Source organism: Rana temporaria, chromosome 10 (genome assembly GCF_905171775.1).
Source record: "Rana temporaria chromosome 10, aRanTem1.1, whole genome shotgun sequence".
In the NCBI taxonomy this organism is placed as follows: Eukaryota; Metazoa; Chordata; class Amphibia; order Anura; family Ranidae; genus Rana; species Rana temporaria.
The window spans coordinates 136,857,867-136,874,286 of NC_053498.1; the positions used below are offsets into that span (position 1 = coordinate 136,857,867).

Genomic DNA, 16,420 nt, shown 5'->3' on the forward strand with positions numbered 1-16,420 from the left:
ACATTTACTTAGCCTGTTTGGGGCTACAGTGGTGACATCACACCTGCTAGGGTGTTGATCATGGTTTTCCGACTTACAGCAGTTAAGGTATAAAATCGCATGCAAGTAGTTTTAAGCTTATTAAATGCTGGATTTACTAACCACTACACTATGGGGGTTATTTACGAAAGGCAAATCAACTTTGCACTTGGAAGTGCAGTCACTGTAGATCCAAGGGGGACATGCAAGGAAATAAAAACAGCATTTTAGCTCGCACATGATTGGATAATAAAATCAGCAGAGCTTCCCCTCAGATTTACAGCGACTGCACTTCCAAGTGCACTTGTAGTGCAAAGTGGATTTGCCTTTCGCAAATAACCCCAACTGAGATCTTCTTTTGCCCTTATTTTTTACTGTGTTTGGTATGTGGATTGCCTTGGTCATCTGGATGTTTCTCACCTGAGCCCTGGATCACATCATCCATCTATCCCAGTGGGATGTCTCCTTAAAGCGCAGCCAGACCTCCATCCTTGAGGTCTTACCTGCTGGTAAGTGGCCTGTCAGTGGGTGGTGTGTAGAGTACAATAGAAAGGTAAAAAAAACTGCATGCAACTTAGAAAAACAATCAGCGCTCTGGCAGGCGCGATGATGTCACCACTGTAGCCACCCGGGTGTAGAGTGCCCTTATAGACAGAAAGTGCTCAGTGCAAAAATTCCATGCGCAAATTCATGTCGCCAGATTCCAGTGTAAGCGAGCGGCACGCTACACCCGGGTGGAGCTACAGTGGTGACATCATCCCCGCAAGGCTGCTGATTGTTTTTCTAAGTTGCATGCAATTTTTTTACCTTTGAATTCACACAGAATTTGGCATTTGTTTCTGATGCTTTGCCCCCTATTCCTACCTACTTAAGAATGAGGTGTCCTGCTCCTGCGGCCCCCTCGATTGTCCCTGTTACATATTCCAAGAGGCATCGGGATACCATTCACAGGGCAGGGCTGCTTGAACCAAGAAGAGGATGCTAAAAAAGGACCAAGATGGCGGCTAGGCAGCGTATGTTGTTAATACTTTGGCAGCACAGTGGTGTAGTGAGTAGCACTTTCGCCTAGCAGCAAAAGGGTCATTGGTTCAAATCCCGACCATGACACCATCTGCCTGGAGTTTGCATGTTCTCCCTGTGCGGGTTTCCTCCGGGTACTCCGGTTTCCTCCCACACTCCAAAGACATGCTGGCCCAGTATATATGTATATCTGTGTGTATAGAAGAGAGGTGCATAAGTAAGGGCCTGCAATGCACTTCCCGGCGCCTAGGAACAATGTATCAACTATTCCTGAAGTAGAATATAGGATGTATATCTCAAAAAACAGAAAACAAAACAAGGGAAATACCTACAGATTAAAGTTGGTATTAACCCAACAGCAGCTATTTAAAATTAAATGGAAAAGACCATTTAAAAGCAGATAAAAACAAAGTATCAAAGAACTGGGGTTCAGATGATAAAACAGCGCTATATGACTGGATGAGGTCCAGCTCCAGAATTAAACCCAGAAGCAAGAGAGGATGAAATGTTGTGACAGGTGATCAAAGAAAATATGTTAGAGCACCCTACACCAATCCAATGATTCCACCAAGAAGTGGGTCCCGCTTCCCCACCGGGGTTCAGACTTGCCACAAATAAGGTAAATAAAGCTTTAAATCGCTTCTCCTATGTCAAAACATCATCCTTCTTCCAAAAAAGGTCGTGAGACGCAATCTCAGTGGAGGCACATATAAGAAAACAAAAAGTAATGCAATAGTATAATTCTGTTTAAACAAGAGCCCCCAACCAGTTAAATGCCCCACTTAGAATGCCCGTACAGGTAAATCACTTGTAAATAAACAGAGTAAGGAAAGGGATCACCGCTGTCCTCCCAAACTAGGGGCCGCACGCGTGCTGAGCAGCGCTGTGTTGATACGTCCTGGTTGGTCAGCGGTGGAACGCAGTTTCCTTCCTTGTTGCGCAACATGGAAGGAAGGAAACTGAGTTCCACCGCTGATCAACCAGGACGTATCAACACAGCGCTGCTCAGCACGCGTGCGGCCCCTAGTTTGGGAGGACGGCGGTGAACCTACAAGTGATTTACCTGTACGGGCATTCTAAGTGGGGCATTTAACTGTTTAAAGCGGAGGTTCACCCAAAAATCCACTTTTTGACATTAGCTGTAGCATACTGCTAACATCTGCAGTATGCGTTTTTTCCTGCGGGGGAATGGGCGTTTCTAAGCGAAGAGGAGTTGATTGACTGCTGCTAAGGCGCGTCTTGGCCTCCGTTTAATCTTCACCTGCCATGATGCTGCACATGTGATGAGTTATGACACCAGCCATTGGATGGTTTGACAGTTTGGTTGAGAGCACAACCAATGTGACAGTTAGCAATCCCGGCATGCCAGGAATGTAACTGCTTTTTCAAACTGTTAAATTGATGGGTTTACTTCCGCTTTAAGGATGCTGGAAAGTTCATTTTGAGGGTGAACCTCCGCTTTAAAACAGAATTATACTATTGCAGTACTTTTTGTTTTCTTATATGTGCCTCCACTGAGATTAAGTCTCACGACCTTTTTTGGAAGAAGGATGATGTTTTGACATAGGAGAAGCGATTTAAAGCTTTATTTACCTTATTTGTGGCAAGTCTGAACCCCGGTGGGGAAGCGGGACCCACTTCTTGGTGGAATCATTGGATTGGTGTAGGGTGCTCTAACATATTTTCTTTGATCACCTGTCACAACATTTCATCCTCTCTTGCTTCTGGGTTTAATTCTGGAGCTGGACCTCATCCAGTCATATAGTGCTGTTTTATCATCTGAACCCCAGTTCTTTGATTTTGACACTTTGTTTATATCTGTGTGTATGACTGTGTGTCCCAAGCGTGTCGAGTTCCTACGGGGTAAAATGACCGCACCAGCCAAGCAGACACTGGTTCGAAAAAGCGCCTAGAGGCGATTCCGTTCGTATGTGTAGCGCTATACAAGTCATTCATTAAAAACACATATACATATAAAAATATATGTGTATGTGTGTGTGTGTGTGTGTGTGTGTGTGTGTGTGTGTGTGTGTGTGTGTGTATATTATATATATATATATGGAAAAGGAAAAATGTGAATCTGCGCTACAGAATATTTAAAAATAAGGTATATAATATAATAAGTGTGAGGGGCTGCCCCTGCAGAAAAATCCCCACAGAATGGAGAAAAAGTGTGAAATATGAGAAGCAGGTGGTGGCGCCAACCTTAAATGTAGATTAAATGTCAAAAAATAATGAATGTTGTATGGGTGGTATAATAAAGCCAAAACAAAAACAAAAAACAACAAAATTGTTGCGTGGTGATCCAAATAAACTGTTCAAAAACTATTCAAGAAACAAAAAACTCAAAAAGTGTTCAAGTGCTGGAAAATCATTCCATCTCTGCTTCATGCAAAATTGAGTGAATCAATAAATATAAATATAAATATAAATAAAAATATAAACATAGTGCAGTGTGCTTTCAACAGACAGTTTCCATACTGTCAGTAAAAGAGTCTTTATGCAAACAAACCATGCAAAAATAAATAAATAAATAAAATATTAAAAGTGCTGTGTGCTTCTTCCACGTGAGAGCAACGTAGGTATAAATCTTCTGTGCAAAAAAACGTGCTCGCTCCCTATGGTCCCGCACTCACCAGATACTTGAACCCCTACAGGGGTAACAGGCGTTCACAGTATAAATACTGACAAATCCCTGGATCTTCCCAGAATCTAAAATTCCACCGCTCAGAAGAGGAGGAGACAAATGGATTGCCCAATAGTGTGATATCGTTTTTAAAAAAGGAACAATTTTTATTCACATTATACAGGGTACTCACAATTTGGTAGAAAGGTTAATACACATAACATAAAAACGTGCTGTAGCTTAGAGTAGCGTCTGCTCTACCGGTTTCGTCGATCTGACGTCATCTGGAGCGCGCCTCTAAGTCCCAGCACTACCTTATTTATATGGGACGTTTATGTCTGAAACGTCCGCCATGTTGTAGTTTTTGAGGACAGAAGTCCAGCCACTAGGGGCCCTATAGTTTAAATGGCGGATGCGGTTTTTTAAACTATAGGGCCCCTAGTGGCTGGACTTCTGTCCTCAAAAACTACAACATGGCGGACGTTTCAGACATAAACGTCCCATATAAATAAGGTAGTGCTGGGACTTAGAGGCGCGCTCCAGATGACGTCAGATCGACGAAACCGGTAGAGCAGACGCTACTCTAAGCTACAGCACGTTTTTATGTTATGTGTATTAACCTTTCTACCAAATTGTGAGTACCCTGTATAATGTGAATAAAAATTGTTCCTTTTTTAAAAACGATATCACACTATTGGGCAATCCATTTGTCTCCTCCTCTTCTGAGCGGTGGAATTTTAGATTCTGGGAAGATCCAGGGATTTGTCAGTATTTATACTGTGAACGCCTGTTACCCCTGTAGGGGTTCAAGTATCTGGTGAGTGCGGGACCATAGGGAGCGAGCACGTTTTTTTGCACAGAAGATTTATACCTACGTTGCTCTCACGTGGAAGAAGCACACAGCACTTTTAATATTTTATTTATTTATTTATTTTTGCATGGTTTGTTTGCATAAAGACTCTTTTACTGACAGTATGGAAACTGTCTGTTGAAAGCACACTGCACTATGTTTATATTTTTATTTATATTTATATTTATTGATTCACTCAATTTTGCATGAAGCAGAGATGGAATGATTTTCCAGCACTTGAACACTTTTTGAGTTTTTTGTTTCTTGAATAGTTTTTGAACAGTTTGTTATTTGGATCACCACGCAACAATTTTGTTGTTTTTTGTTTTTGTTTTTGTTTTGGCTTTATTATACCACCCATACAACATTCATTATTTTTTGACATTTAATCTACATTTAAGGTTGGCGCCACCACCTGCTTCTCATATTTCACATATATATATATATATATATATATATATATATATATATATATATATATATATATATATATATTAGGGCTGTGCAAATTAACTTTTAATCAATCGATTAATCTTTAATTTTTTTGATCGATCAAAATTCTTTTGATTGGTACTCACTTCTCCGCTGGCTTCTGGGCCTTCAGGGAGTTCCGTCGGAGATCCGGTAATGTCACGGACACCGGCGGGGCTTGTCGTGTCCATCTGAGGGGCTCCTTTGCTGTGTCTTCATATCTGCATGCCGGCGGACCTTACTATCTGGCATCTGCCACACGCAAGGGCTGTTACACTTCCCTCTATCAACCTGGGATTCTACAACCATCCACTGGGAGTTGTGATAGTTCCTTTCATGGGACATCTACATGCCGATGGACTGATGTTAACCTCTCATCTGGATTCAGCAGTGGTATCGTTGTACACATTTTTATACCAGTATCATACTTAGCTACATGTTTTTATGACTGCTTTTGCTACCCTTTGGTATTACTCGCACCATTTTTACAGTTTATGTAGCTACATCGATTTTATCTCCAGTGCAATATTTATTTTGTTACCTACTTTAAGACTATAAAAGTTTTAATGCTATTCCCATCGAGCGCTGCCTTTGTGTGTTTTTTTGTATCCTGCTATCCATTTTCCAGTGGTTGGTAGCTGCACTGGGAATCAGCCTGCAAGGAGATCAGCTAAAAGTAGTTGGATCTGTATGTGCGTTATAATTAATCGAAATTAGTCGATTAATCGATAAAAAAAAATAACGATTAATCGAACAGAAAATTTTTGATCAGTAACAGCCCTAATTTATATATATATATATATATATATATATATATATACACACACACACACACACAATATCTCTCTCTATATCTCTTTAAAAGCAAAGTTTGGGATTTGGAATAAAATAATTGTTTTATTATACACCACCTAGGTGGATGCAGTATCGATCGAAATGCTACATCTGTCCCTTGCCGGTCATGCACCGAGGACTGAGCAATCAAAGACCATTTGATTGCTCAGTCCTCTGCATTCTGTGAGCAGAGAGCACTGGCTCACTCTCTCTCTCTCTCTCTCTCTCTCTCCACACTGAGCCATGGAGGGGAGTGTAAAAGCTGGCTTGGCTTCTCGTTGGCTCTGTAAGAGGCGGAGCCAGCTGCCAGTCCAGGCATCTGGGTGGATCCTGACTATATGTTCAGGATCTTTTCAGAGCCTGTACCAGGATCTGTAACATTAGCCGACAGCTTCAGCCCGCTGTCTGCTGAAAACAGATCACAGGAGCGGAGAACTGCACTGCACTCCTGTGATCCATAGAAGTATGGCTATACTTTTCCTTTAAGAACTGAGTGATTTCTGTAGCATGGATTTCTGTTTTTCAGCTTACTGAAGAAATAACACTTACGGCTTGTCTGGTGACATCAAATACAGGATGTCTTTCTCTTGCCCACGAGACGCATCCATGGAGTTGTTGGAGGACAAGGTTTGATTTGCGCTTATATAACTGACGCCAGCTTCAAATGTGACATTATGAATTGTTCCTGCAATGACAAAAATATATATAAAAAAAAAAAAATTGAAGACTATGGACAGAGAAGTGATAGTACATACCGGTATATAAATCAAGAGCACGTTAACTGCCAACCAAATAGATGAGATTTTAGGTAAAACTGCAGCCATTCTCCAGGTCCGCGCTCATGCTCACACGGACCAAACCTGCATGTCTGGACTGGGTGGGGATAACGGCATCCCAGGAGCAGATGATGAGAAACAGTAGTGACCATATGAAAAAATTCTCTATCTTATGAAGAGATCTCTCTGGAAATCACAGGTATGATCATCGCCTGAATTGGGCCAGACTGAGGGGTCTAGAGCTTCACTCTAAAAGCAGTATAGACATTAATTACATCTGACTGTAGCGTAAGACCTGTTGAATGGCATGATACCATTGGAATATGGAATCCCCCAATCTGATTGAGGAAAAAAAAAAAACATTGCTTTTCCTCAAATATTAGCTGGAATTTCTAATACATCTCATAAAAATCCTCCATTTTTTTTTTTTTTTTTTAAATAAAGGCTTACTTACCTGATCTGTGTAATGCTTTTGCACAGAGCAGCCCCGATCCTCCTCTCAGGTCACCCGCCGGCGCTCCGGGCCCCTCCCCCCTGCCAAGTGCCCTCATATAGCAAGAGGCTTTCTATAGAGGCACCAGTGCATGCTTGCTCCCGGGGAGGATGTGTATTCATTGACCGAGTGCAGCTCGGTTTTTCCCCCTTCTCTCTTCACTGGCTACGATTGGCAGCTACAAGAACCAATGTCTGCCTCTGTCCAATAAGGAGAGTGCCGCTGCTCTTGTGCATAGCACTGGATCAGGATTGAGCTCAGGTAAGTATAAGGAGGAGCTGCATGCAAAAGCTTATTTTTTTTTTTTTTTTTTTACCTTAATTCATTAAGCTAAATAAACTTCTGCCCTTAACCTCTTAAGCACTGCCTCCTGCACATATACGTCGGCAGAATGGCTGGGCACAAGCACGTACGTCCTCTTAAGTGCCCAGTCGCGTGCGGGCGTGCGCCCCCCGCGACCCGGTCCGAAGCTCCGTGACCCGATCACCGCCGGAGTCCCGCGATCGGTCCCCGGAGCTGAAGAATGGGGAGAGGTGTGTGTAAACACAGCTTCCCCGTTCTTCACTGATATAGGGAAAGGCGATCAATGACGTCACACCTCCAGCCCCGCCCCCCTACACTTAGAAACACATATGAGGTCACACTTAACCCCCAAACTGCAATTGTCATTTTCACAATAAACAATGCATTTTTATAGCATTTTTTGTTGTGAAAATGACAATGGTCCCAAAAATGTTTCAAAACTGTCCGATGCGTCCGCCATAATGTCGCAGTCACGGAAAAAAAAAAAAAAAAAAAAAAAAAATCGCTGATCGCCACCATAAGTAGTAAAAAAATTTTTTTTTATAAAAATGTAATAAAACTATCCCCTATTTTTTAAACACTATAAATTTTGCACAAACCAATCGATAAACGCTTATTGTGATTTTTTTTTTACCAAAAATAGGTAGAAGAATACGTATCGGCCTAAACTGAGGGAAAAAACGTTTTTATATATTTTTGGGGGATATTTATTATAGCAAAAAGTAAAAAAAATATTGCATTTTTTTCAAAATTGTCGCTCTATTTTTGTTTATAGCGCAAAAAATAAAAACCGCAGAGGTGATCAAATACCACCAAAAGAAAGCTCTATTTGTGGGAAAAAAAGGACACCAATTTTGTTTGGGAGCTACGTAGCACGACCGCGCAAGTGTCAGTTAAAGCGACGCAGTGCCGAATCGCAAAAACTGGCCAGGTCCTTTACCTGCATTTTGGTCCAGGTCTTAAGTGGTTAAAGAAGTCCAGCAAAGAACAAGGAGAAGCACGCTGCTCCAGGCAGAATCAGGTGCAAACCTCGGCTCTCCACTGTGGAAGACTACTAAAACAAGAAATTGATCGCACACTGGAACTCTAATGGTTGTGAACAAGCAAGCTACCGCTTGTGAAACGCGTCTACCATTGCATGTATTTGACCCTTTTGAGAATAAAGATAACTTGGAGTTCCAGTGTGCGACCAATTTCTTGTTATATTCTTAAAGAAGTCCAGCCTGGGCTCGTTTGGCTGGTCTTCTCTGGGTCACAGGCGTGCAATTAGTTTTGCACGCCTGTGACCCGTTTTCAGCAGAGAGCGGTCTGACGTCCGCTCTCTGCTGACCTCACTGGAATCCATCCAGGCACCACATCATCCCGACAATAAAGTCTGGATCCAACAGGTGCCTGGACTGGTACCAGTCTCAGCCTCTCAGCGAGCCGCTGAGAGCCTAAGACAACAGCTCCCCGCCCCTCCACAGCTCAGTGCTCCAGTGAGCGCGGGGGAGCGAAGAGCTGCTGATCGACAGTCAGCAGCCCTCTGTTTAGGGAGCGGTGAGAACCGAGCCATCGCAGTGTTTGAGCGCTCAGTTCATAGTGCAGAAGCAGCGGGAGACAGATGCAACATCTACCTAGTTAAGTATAAAACGGGAAAAAACAAACCTACTTCTCATTCTTATACGTCTCAAAACACTATAATAGCAAGACCCAAACAACCACCCGCTAGTGAAATCCTGATCTAAACTCAGTACTTACTGTCAGGTGTGCTGATTGCTCTACCCTCCATGATCACACTGGATTGCTGGTCTGAAGTGCGGAAAGAAACTGAATAGGGAATAATTAAAAAAAAAAAAAAGTATTAAAAAAAAAAAAAAAAGACAAAAAAATAAAATAAATGTATAACACAATGCACACAAGAAGGTGACTGTAGCGTTGTGATTAGTATGGTCATCTTATCAAATGAAGCTTTCTAAAACAGCAGAATCAGCAAGTATTTAGGACACCCTACTAAGTTAAAACAAAATTACCTGGGACTTCTACATTTACTAGGTAAAGAAAAAGAAAACTATTTATACATGGTGAATATTTTGGATGACACGCACTTTAATGGTCAGCTACATACCCAGCTTACGGTTTGCACTGATTGAAGGCTGAGCTCCTATACTCTTGCTCCTGGGCTTTGCACACCCTTCTGCTAGTTTTTTGGCAGAGTTCAGGATAGCCTGAGTGCTCAGAGACATCTGCCTGTGGGACGACAAAGGTTTTAGCACCAACTAGCTTTCATCAGTCATGACAATTAAAAATGACCTATCCTCTTTACCTGGGACGGGGTATCTGTCCAGCCATAATGGCGATTCGGGGTGATCCTTTAGGTGTAGTAGGTGTACCTTGAGGCTCTTGTATGACAGCGAGAGGAGACCGGTGAACATTTGGCGTTTTGGGAGATCCAGCAGGAGAAGAAACCTAAAAAAGAAAAAAGCAAAGTGATAAAACCTGAGATTTTCAAAAACAAATGCATAAGTGCACTCGGAAACGGGGGTAAAGTCGGGTGTGCTGTTTTAGCTTTATTTCAGGCAATTTCATATTCGGCAATCTTCAACAAAACACGACCTGGACCATTTCCACTTTATACAATGCATTGTGTCAAAAATAAGAAATAAAATTAGTAGTGTATTTTCCAAAATAAAAGGAAAGCAAAAAAGAAATCAACAAAACCCCCACCAAACAGGCCCACGCAAAATACATCTGCCATTTTGCACGCATTAAAGAGGGGGTTCACCCTAATAAAACAATTTTTTTTTTCTAGCATTAAATTAGGCATAGTAGCGCGAGCTACAGCATGCCTGCATTTATTTTTTTAGCCCCGTACTCACTGTGCAATCGTATAGATAAGATTCCGACTCCCCGCGGGGAATGGGCGTTCCTATCCAGAGGGAGCATGATTGACGGCCGGCTATGGCACGTCACGCTTCTCCGGAAATAGCCGAAATAGGACTTGGCGCTTCACGGCGTCTGTGCGCAGGCGCCGTGAAGAGCCGAGACCTACTCCGGCTATCTTCGGGGAGCGTGACGTGCCATAGCCGGCCGTCAATCATGCTCCCTCTGGATAGGAACGCCCATTCCACGCGGGGAGTTGGAATCTTATCTATACGATTGCACAGTGAGTACGGGGCTAAAAAAATAAATACAGGCATACTGTAGCTCGCGCTACTATGCCTAATTTAATGCTAAAATGTTGGTAATGAGGGTGAACCACCGCTTTAAGTTGACACCTTTAGGCTCGCTTTTACAACTGCTCCTAAATGATTAAACTTGACAGATAGTAACACGTTTAAAACGTCCGGTTTATCGCGTTTACATGCAGAGTTTGCGTTGAGAAGCGATTAAAAAAATGTAAATGGCCAAAAACAAAAAATGCCTACAAACGAAAGGCGGGTTACCACGTTTGGTGTCTGAAACATGGAAATCTTCTGCGTCTGAACCCATTTTTTTTGCTTTCAATGAAACACTGTTAAAACGCAACTGCCTAAAAAATGGCAATAAAACAAGACTGTACATGGTCACGCAGGATACCATTGAGTGTACATGGTCACGCAGGATACCATTGAGCGTACATGGTCACATAGGATACCATTGAGCGTACATGGTCACGCAGGATACCATTGAGCGTACATGGTCACGCAGGATACCATTGAGCGTACATGGTCACGCAGGATACCATTGAGTGTACATGGTCACGCAGGATACCATTGAGCGTACATGGTCACGCAGGATACCATTGAGCGTACATGGTCACGCAGGATACCATTGAGCGTACATGGTCACGCAGGATACCATTGAGCGTACATGGTCACGCAGGATACCATTGAGTGCACATGGTCACGCAGGATACCATTGAGCGTACATGGTCACATAGGATACCATTGAGTGCACATGGTCACGCAGGATACCATTGAGTGCACATGGTCACACAGGATACCATTGAGTGTACATGGTCACACAGGATACCATTGAGTGTACATGGTCACGCAGGATACCATTGAGTGTACATGGTCACACAGGATACCATTGAGTGTACATGGTCACGCAGGATACCATTGAGTGTACATGGTCACGCAGGATACCATTGAGTGTACATGGTCACGCAGGATACCATTGAGTGTACATGGTCACGCAGGATACCATTGAGCGTACATGGTCACGCAGGATACCATTGAGCGTACATGGTCACGCAGGATACCATTGAGTGTACATGGTCACATAGGATAACATTGAGTGTACATGGTCACGCAGGCTACCATTGAGTGTACATGGTCACGCAGGCTACCATTGAGTGTACATGGTCACGCAGGATACCATTGAGTGTACATGGTCACACAGGATACCATTGAGTGTACATGGTCACACAGGATACCATTGAGTGTACATGGTCACATAGGATAACATTGAGAGTACATGGTCACGCAGGATACCATTGAGTGTACATGGTCACATAGGATAACATTGAGAGTACATGGTCACGCAGGCTACCATTGAGTGTACATGGTCACGCAGGATACCATTGAGTGTACATGGTCACACAGGATACCATTGAGTGTACATGGTCACACAGGATACCATTGAGCGTACATGGTCACACAGGATACCATTGAGTGTACATGGTCACATAGGATAACATTGAGTGTACATGGTCACGCAGGATACCATTGAGTGTACATGGTCACATAGGATACCATTGAGCGTACATGGTCACACAGGATACCATTGAGTGTACATGGTCACACAGGATACCATTGAGCGTACATGGTCACACAGGATACCATTGAGTGTACATGGTCACACAGGATACCATTGAGTGTACATGGTCACACAGGATACCATTGAGCGTACATGGTCACACAGGATACCATTGAGTGTACATGGTCACACAGGATAACATTGAGTGTACATGGTCACATAGGATACCATTCAATGAGTTCAGAAGCAGTGTAGAAAAAAAAAAGCGTCCAACTGCCTCTGAACGTACGTTTAGCAGTGTCCCGTGTACATAGGGCCTAAGCTGCCTTTTAGAGTTCTTGATTATTTTATGTATATGCATCATAGGGAAGAGGGGTGGCCCCCAGGTAAGCCTTTTCTGCATGTATTTGATGTCCTACAAATAGTGCGCTCACCAATAGGAATGCACAATAAAAGGGTACCTTGAGAGCCTTTACATATACAGAGGAAATGTATGCAATGGAAAGCTTGCTCTTTGCAGAGGCTGCAAAAACAATGGGGTAGATTCAGGTACGGGCGCGCACTGATACGGCGGCGCAGCATATCGTTTTTACGCTACGCCTCCGTAAATTACTGGAGCTACGTTGCATTCACGAAGCATTTGATCCGTAATTTGCGGCGGCGTATCGTAAAAGGGGCCGGCGTAAGCGCGCGTAATTTAAATGATCCCGTAGGGGGCGTGGAACATTTAAATTAGGCGCGTTCCCGCGCCGAACGTACTGCGCATGCTACGTCGGGAAAATTTCCCGACGTGCATTGCGGTAAATGACGTCGCAAGGACGTCATTTGCTTCGACGTGAACGTAAATGGCGTCCAGCGTCATTCACGATCCACTTACGCAAACGACGCAAATTTCGAAAATCGCGTAGCGGGAACGACGTCCATACTTACCATTGGCTGTTACCTAATAGCAGGAGCAGCCTTACGACAGAAGCGACGTACGCAAACGATGTAAAACTCGACCGCCGGGCGTGCGTACGTTTGTGAATCGGCATTAGTATGCAATTTGCATACTCTACGCTGACCACTACGGGAACGCCACCTAGCGGCCAGCGTCAGATTGCACCCTAAGATACGACGGCATAAGAGACTTATGCCAGTCGTATCGTAGGCTACAGTCGGTGTATCTAGCTTTCTGAATACAGAAAATAGATACGCCGGCGTAGCGCTTGAATTACGCGGCGTATCTATGGATACGCCTGCGTAATTCTTTACTGAATCTACCCCAATGACTTTAAATCTATGCAATAGAAACTATTCTTTAAAAAACACCTGCCCTGATGTTCCAAAGTTCATGCAACCTTTTCAAGAAAGCAGTTTGTGTTCTTACCCGTGGGCTGCCGATGATCATAACAGTGGCCACAGAATTGACCAGCTCATTCTGAGTCTCCCAATCCAGCTGCTTCTCATACCTCTTCATGTCATATTCAATCTCTGCAGCCAACTGCTTGTCAATGGCAAAGAAATCCTTAACCTCGTCACGGTAGTCCTGCATCATTTCCTGCAAAGGGAACACAAACCCTGGCTATAAAAACTGTACCTCCACACAACCTCCATCTATTGGTCTTCTCCCCAGCCACTTACCCGCAGGCAGTTCATGAGGTCCCTCACAGCGGGAATGCGCTGCTGTTCCAGAAGCCCCTTCAGAGAAGAGATAATGGGGATGATGTTTTCTATGAAGTTCCTCTTCTGAACCTGTGGAAGGCCAAAATTGGAAGGCAATTATTCCAGAGTCTCCAAAGGCTTGTATAGCGTTTTGCAGTGGTCTCCAAACAGTGGTACTCAAAACCTTGGGGCACTTTTCCTCCCACCTGATACAAGAAACCAACGTTGGGGTCAGTGGGAGGAATGGTGCCCCCCCCCCCACTGCCACCATTGGGGTCAGTGGGAGGAATGTGCCCGCCCCCTTTGGGGTCAGTGGGAGGAATGTGCCCGCCCCCTTTGGGGTCAGTGGGAGGAATGGTCCCGTCCCCCCGCCACCGTTGGGGTCAGTGGGAGGAATGGTTTCCCGCCACCGTTGGGGGTCAGTGGGAGGAATTGTCCCGCCCCTCCGCCACCGTTGGGGTCAGTGGGAGGAATGGTCCCGTCCCTCCGCCACAGTTGGGGTCAGTGGGAGGAATGGTGCCCCCGAAAGAAGGTACCATTCCCCCCACTGACAACAACGACCGAGAACCAGGGGGTGAAAGATTTTGGCACTCACTATAAAAAAAAACTTTCTTAGAGTCAATTGAGGGAGACAGGAAGTCTACCAAGTTTGGGTTATATTGCTGCCTACAGGATGTTTAGAAAAAAATTGGAAGGCAATTATTCCAGAGAGTCTCCAAAGGCTTGTATAGCGTTTTGCAGTGGTCTCCAAACAGTGGTACTCAAAACCTTAGGGTACTTTTCCTCCCACCTGATACAAGACACCAACGTTGGGGTCAGTGGGAGGAATGGTCCCGTCCCCCCGCCACCGTTGGAGTCAGTGGGAGGAATGGTCCCGTCCCCCCGCCACCGTTGGAGTCAGTGGGAGGAATGGTCCCCTCCCCCCGCCACCGTTGGAGTCAGTGGGAGGAATGGTCCCCTCCCCCCGCCACCGTTGGAGTCAGTGGGAGGAATGGTTCCCCGCCACTGTTGGGGTCAGTGGGAGGAATGGTGCCCCGCCACCGCCACTGTTGGGGTCAGTGGGAGGAATGGACCCTTCCCTCCACCACAGTTGGGGTCAGTGGGAGGAATGGTGCCCCGAAAGATGGTACCATTCCTCCCACTGACACGAAAGACTGAGAACCAGGGGGTGAAAGATTTTGGCACTCACTATAAAAAAAAAAACCTTTCTTAGAGTCAATTGAGGGAGACAGGAAGTCTACCAAGTTTGGGTTATATTGCTGCCTACAGGATGTTTAGAGAGAAAAGGGGGGGGGGGACCAGAAGTGTGTGGCTCGTGTCCCGCAATGGACTACAGAACAAAAGGGTTTTACACCAGGAACAAAAATCCAAATTTTTCTTTCTCATCCATGGAGTTACACAGGAACTTCATCAGGCTGCCCAATTGAAGGGTGGATGATGGCAAACAACCGCTAACAAGCCCAACATGGTTTAAAAAACAAAACTAGTGGCTGCATGCAGCCCAAGGCAGATTTGAGAAAACCAGTAGAACTCTCAAAAAGCGTAGTGAGAAATTACAAGTCTTTGGAGTAAAAAAAAAAATCAGAACTCCACATGGCTATCTGCAAGAACAGCAGAGATGCTTCCTCAGTACTGTATGGCAGGAAATGAGCATGCACATGTGACATTTCACTCAGTGGATGACGTCAACGTTCATCAAACAGCAATAACCCCTCCTGCAGCAAAAATGATGAGTGATGGTGCCCAGCAACCTATGCAAATTAGGTAGCTCCTGATGCGTGGTCCAACTGGCTCACTCAGTCTTCAGAGACAGGACAAGCACAGAGGCAGGTTAGGATAAAGGAAAAAAGCTGGGACAGCCGCACTCCAAAAAAACTCCTCCTTTAATTAAAAATCACAAAATACATGCCACAGCAAAAAACAGCACAACAAAAGAAAAGCTGACGTTTCGCACTATGCCTTAGTGCTTCTTCATAGCTTCTTCAAGCACAGAGGCATTGCCAGCAGCTCTAGACCTGGGAAGTGGTCGGCAGCTAACTTTTACTAGAACAGAGGCAAAAAATAGGCTAACCTTGCAGAGCTGAAAAAATCCAAACCCACAAGCAGATTACTCCATCCACGCAAGTGGGTTCCATGAAGGAATCTTCTCGCCTGTCTTGACATTGTATTCTGATAGCAAGACCCAGAGCTGTCAGAAAACCCATTAGCAGATGCTGATTGGCTACAGTTTGCCAACTTGTTCATTGGACAGAAGTTGATCCAACAATCAACTTCTGTCAAACAGGGGCAACCACACACTGTTTGCAATTCAGCTTGTACCTGCTGAACTGGTCACCTTAAAGACACTGTAAATTTAATACTAAAGGCTCCTTTCACACTGGGGCGGTGGCGGCGTCTGTAGTAATTTACCGCCAAATTCGCAGTGCTATTCGGCCGCTAGAAAGGGTTAAAAACCACCGCAAAGCTCCTTTGCAGAGGCGCATTGCCGGCGTTATAGCCGCGGTGTCCCATTGATTTCAATGGGCAGGAGCGGTATATACACACCGCTCCAAAGATGCGGCTAGCAGGACTTTTTACTGCCCTGCTAGCGCAAGGTTCCAGTGTGAAAGCCCTCGTGGCTTTCACACTGGATACACAGCAGCGGCCATTTAGGGTAGGTTGAC

The 16,420-nt window shown here is 44.5% G+C and overlaps 1 protein-coding gene across 2 annotated transcripts in view; it reads right to left on the bottom strand.

The window, feature by feature from the left end:
- NCAPD3 (non-SMC condensin II complex subunit D3) overlaps nt 1–16,420 on the bottom strand; it is a 63,897-nt gene that overhangs the window by 392 nt on the left and 47,085 nt on the right. For both annotated transcript variants that reach the window (XM_040326360.1, XM_040326359.1), the window contains 6 exons: nt 13,737–13,847; nt 13,483–13,653; nt 9,697–9,839; nt 9,499–9,620; nt 9,132–9,200; nt 6,369–6,504 (listed from right to left, as the gene is read on the bottom strand). In XM_040326360.1, the coding sequence (XP_040182294.1) occupies nt 6,369–6,504; nt 9,132–9,200; nt 9,499–9,620; nt 9,697–9,839; nt 13,483–13,653; nt 13,737–13,847 (752 nt within the window). The remainder of the gene's footprint in view (nt 1–6,368; nt 6,505–9,131; nt 9,201–9,498; nt 9,621–9,696; nt 9,840–13,482; nt 13,654–13,736; nt 13,848–16,420) is intronic.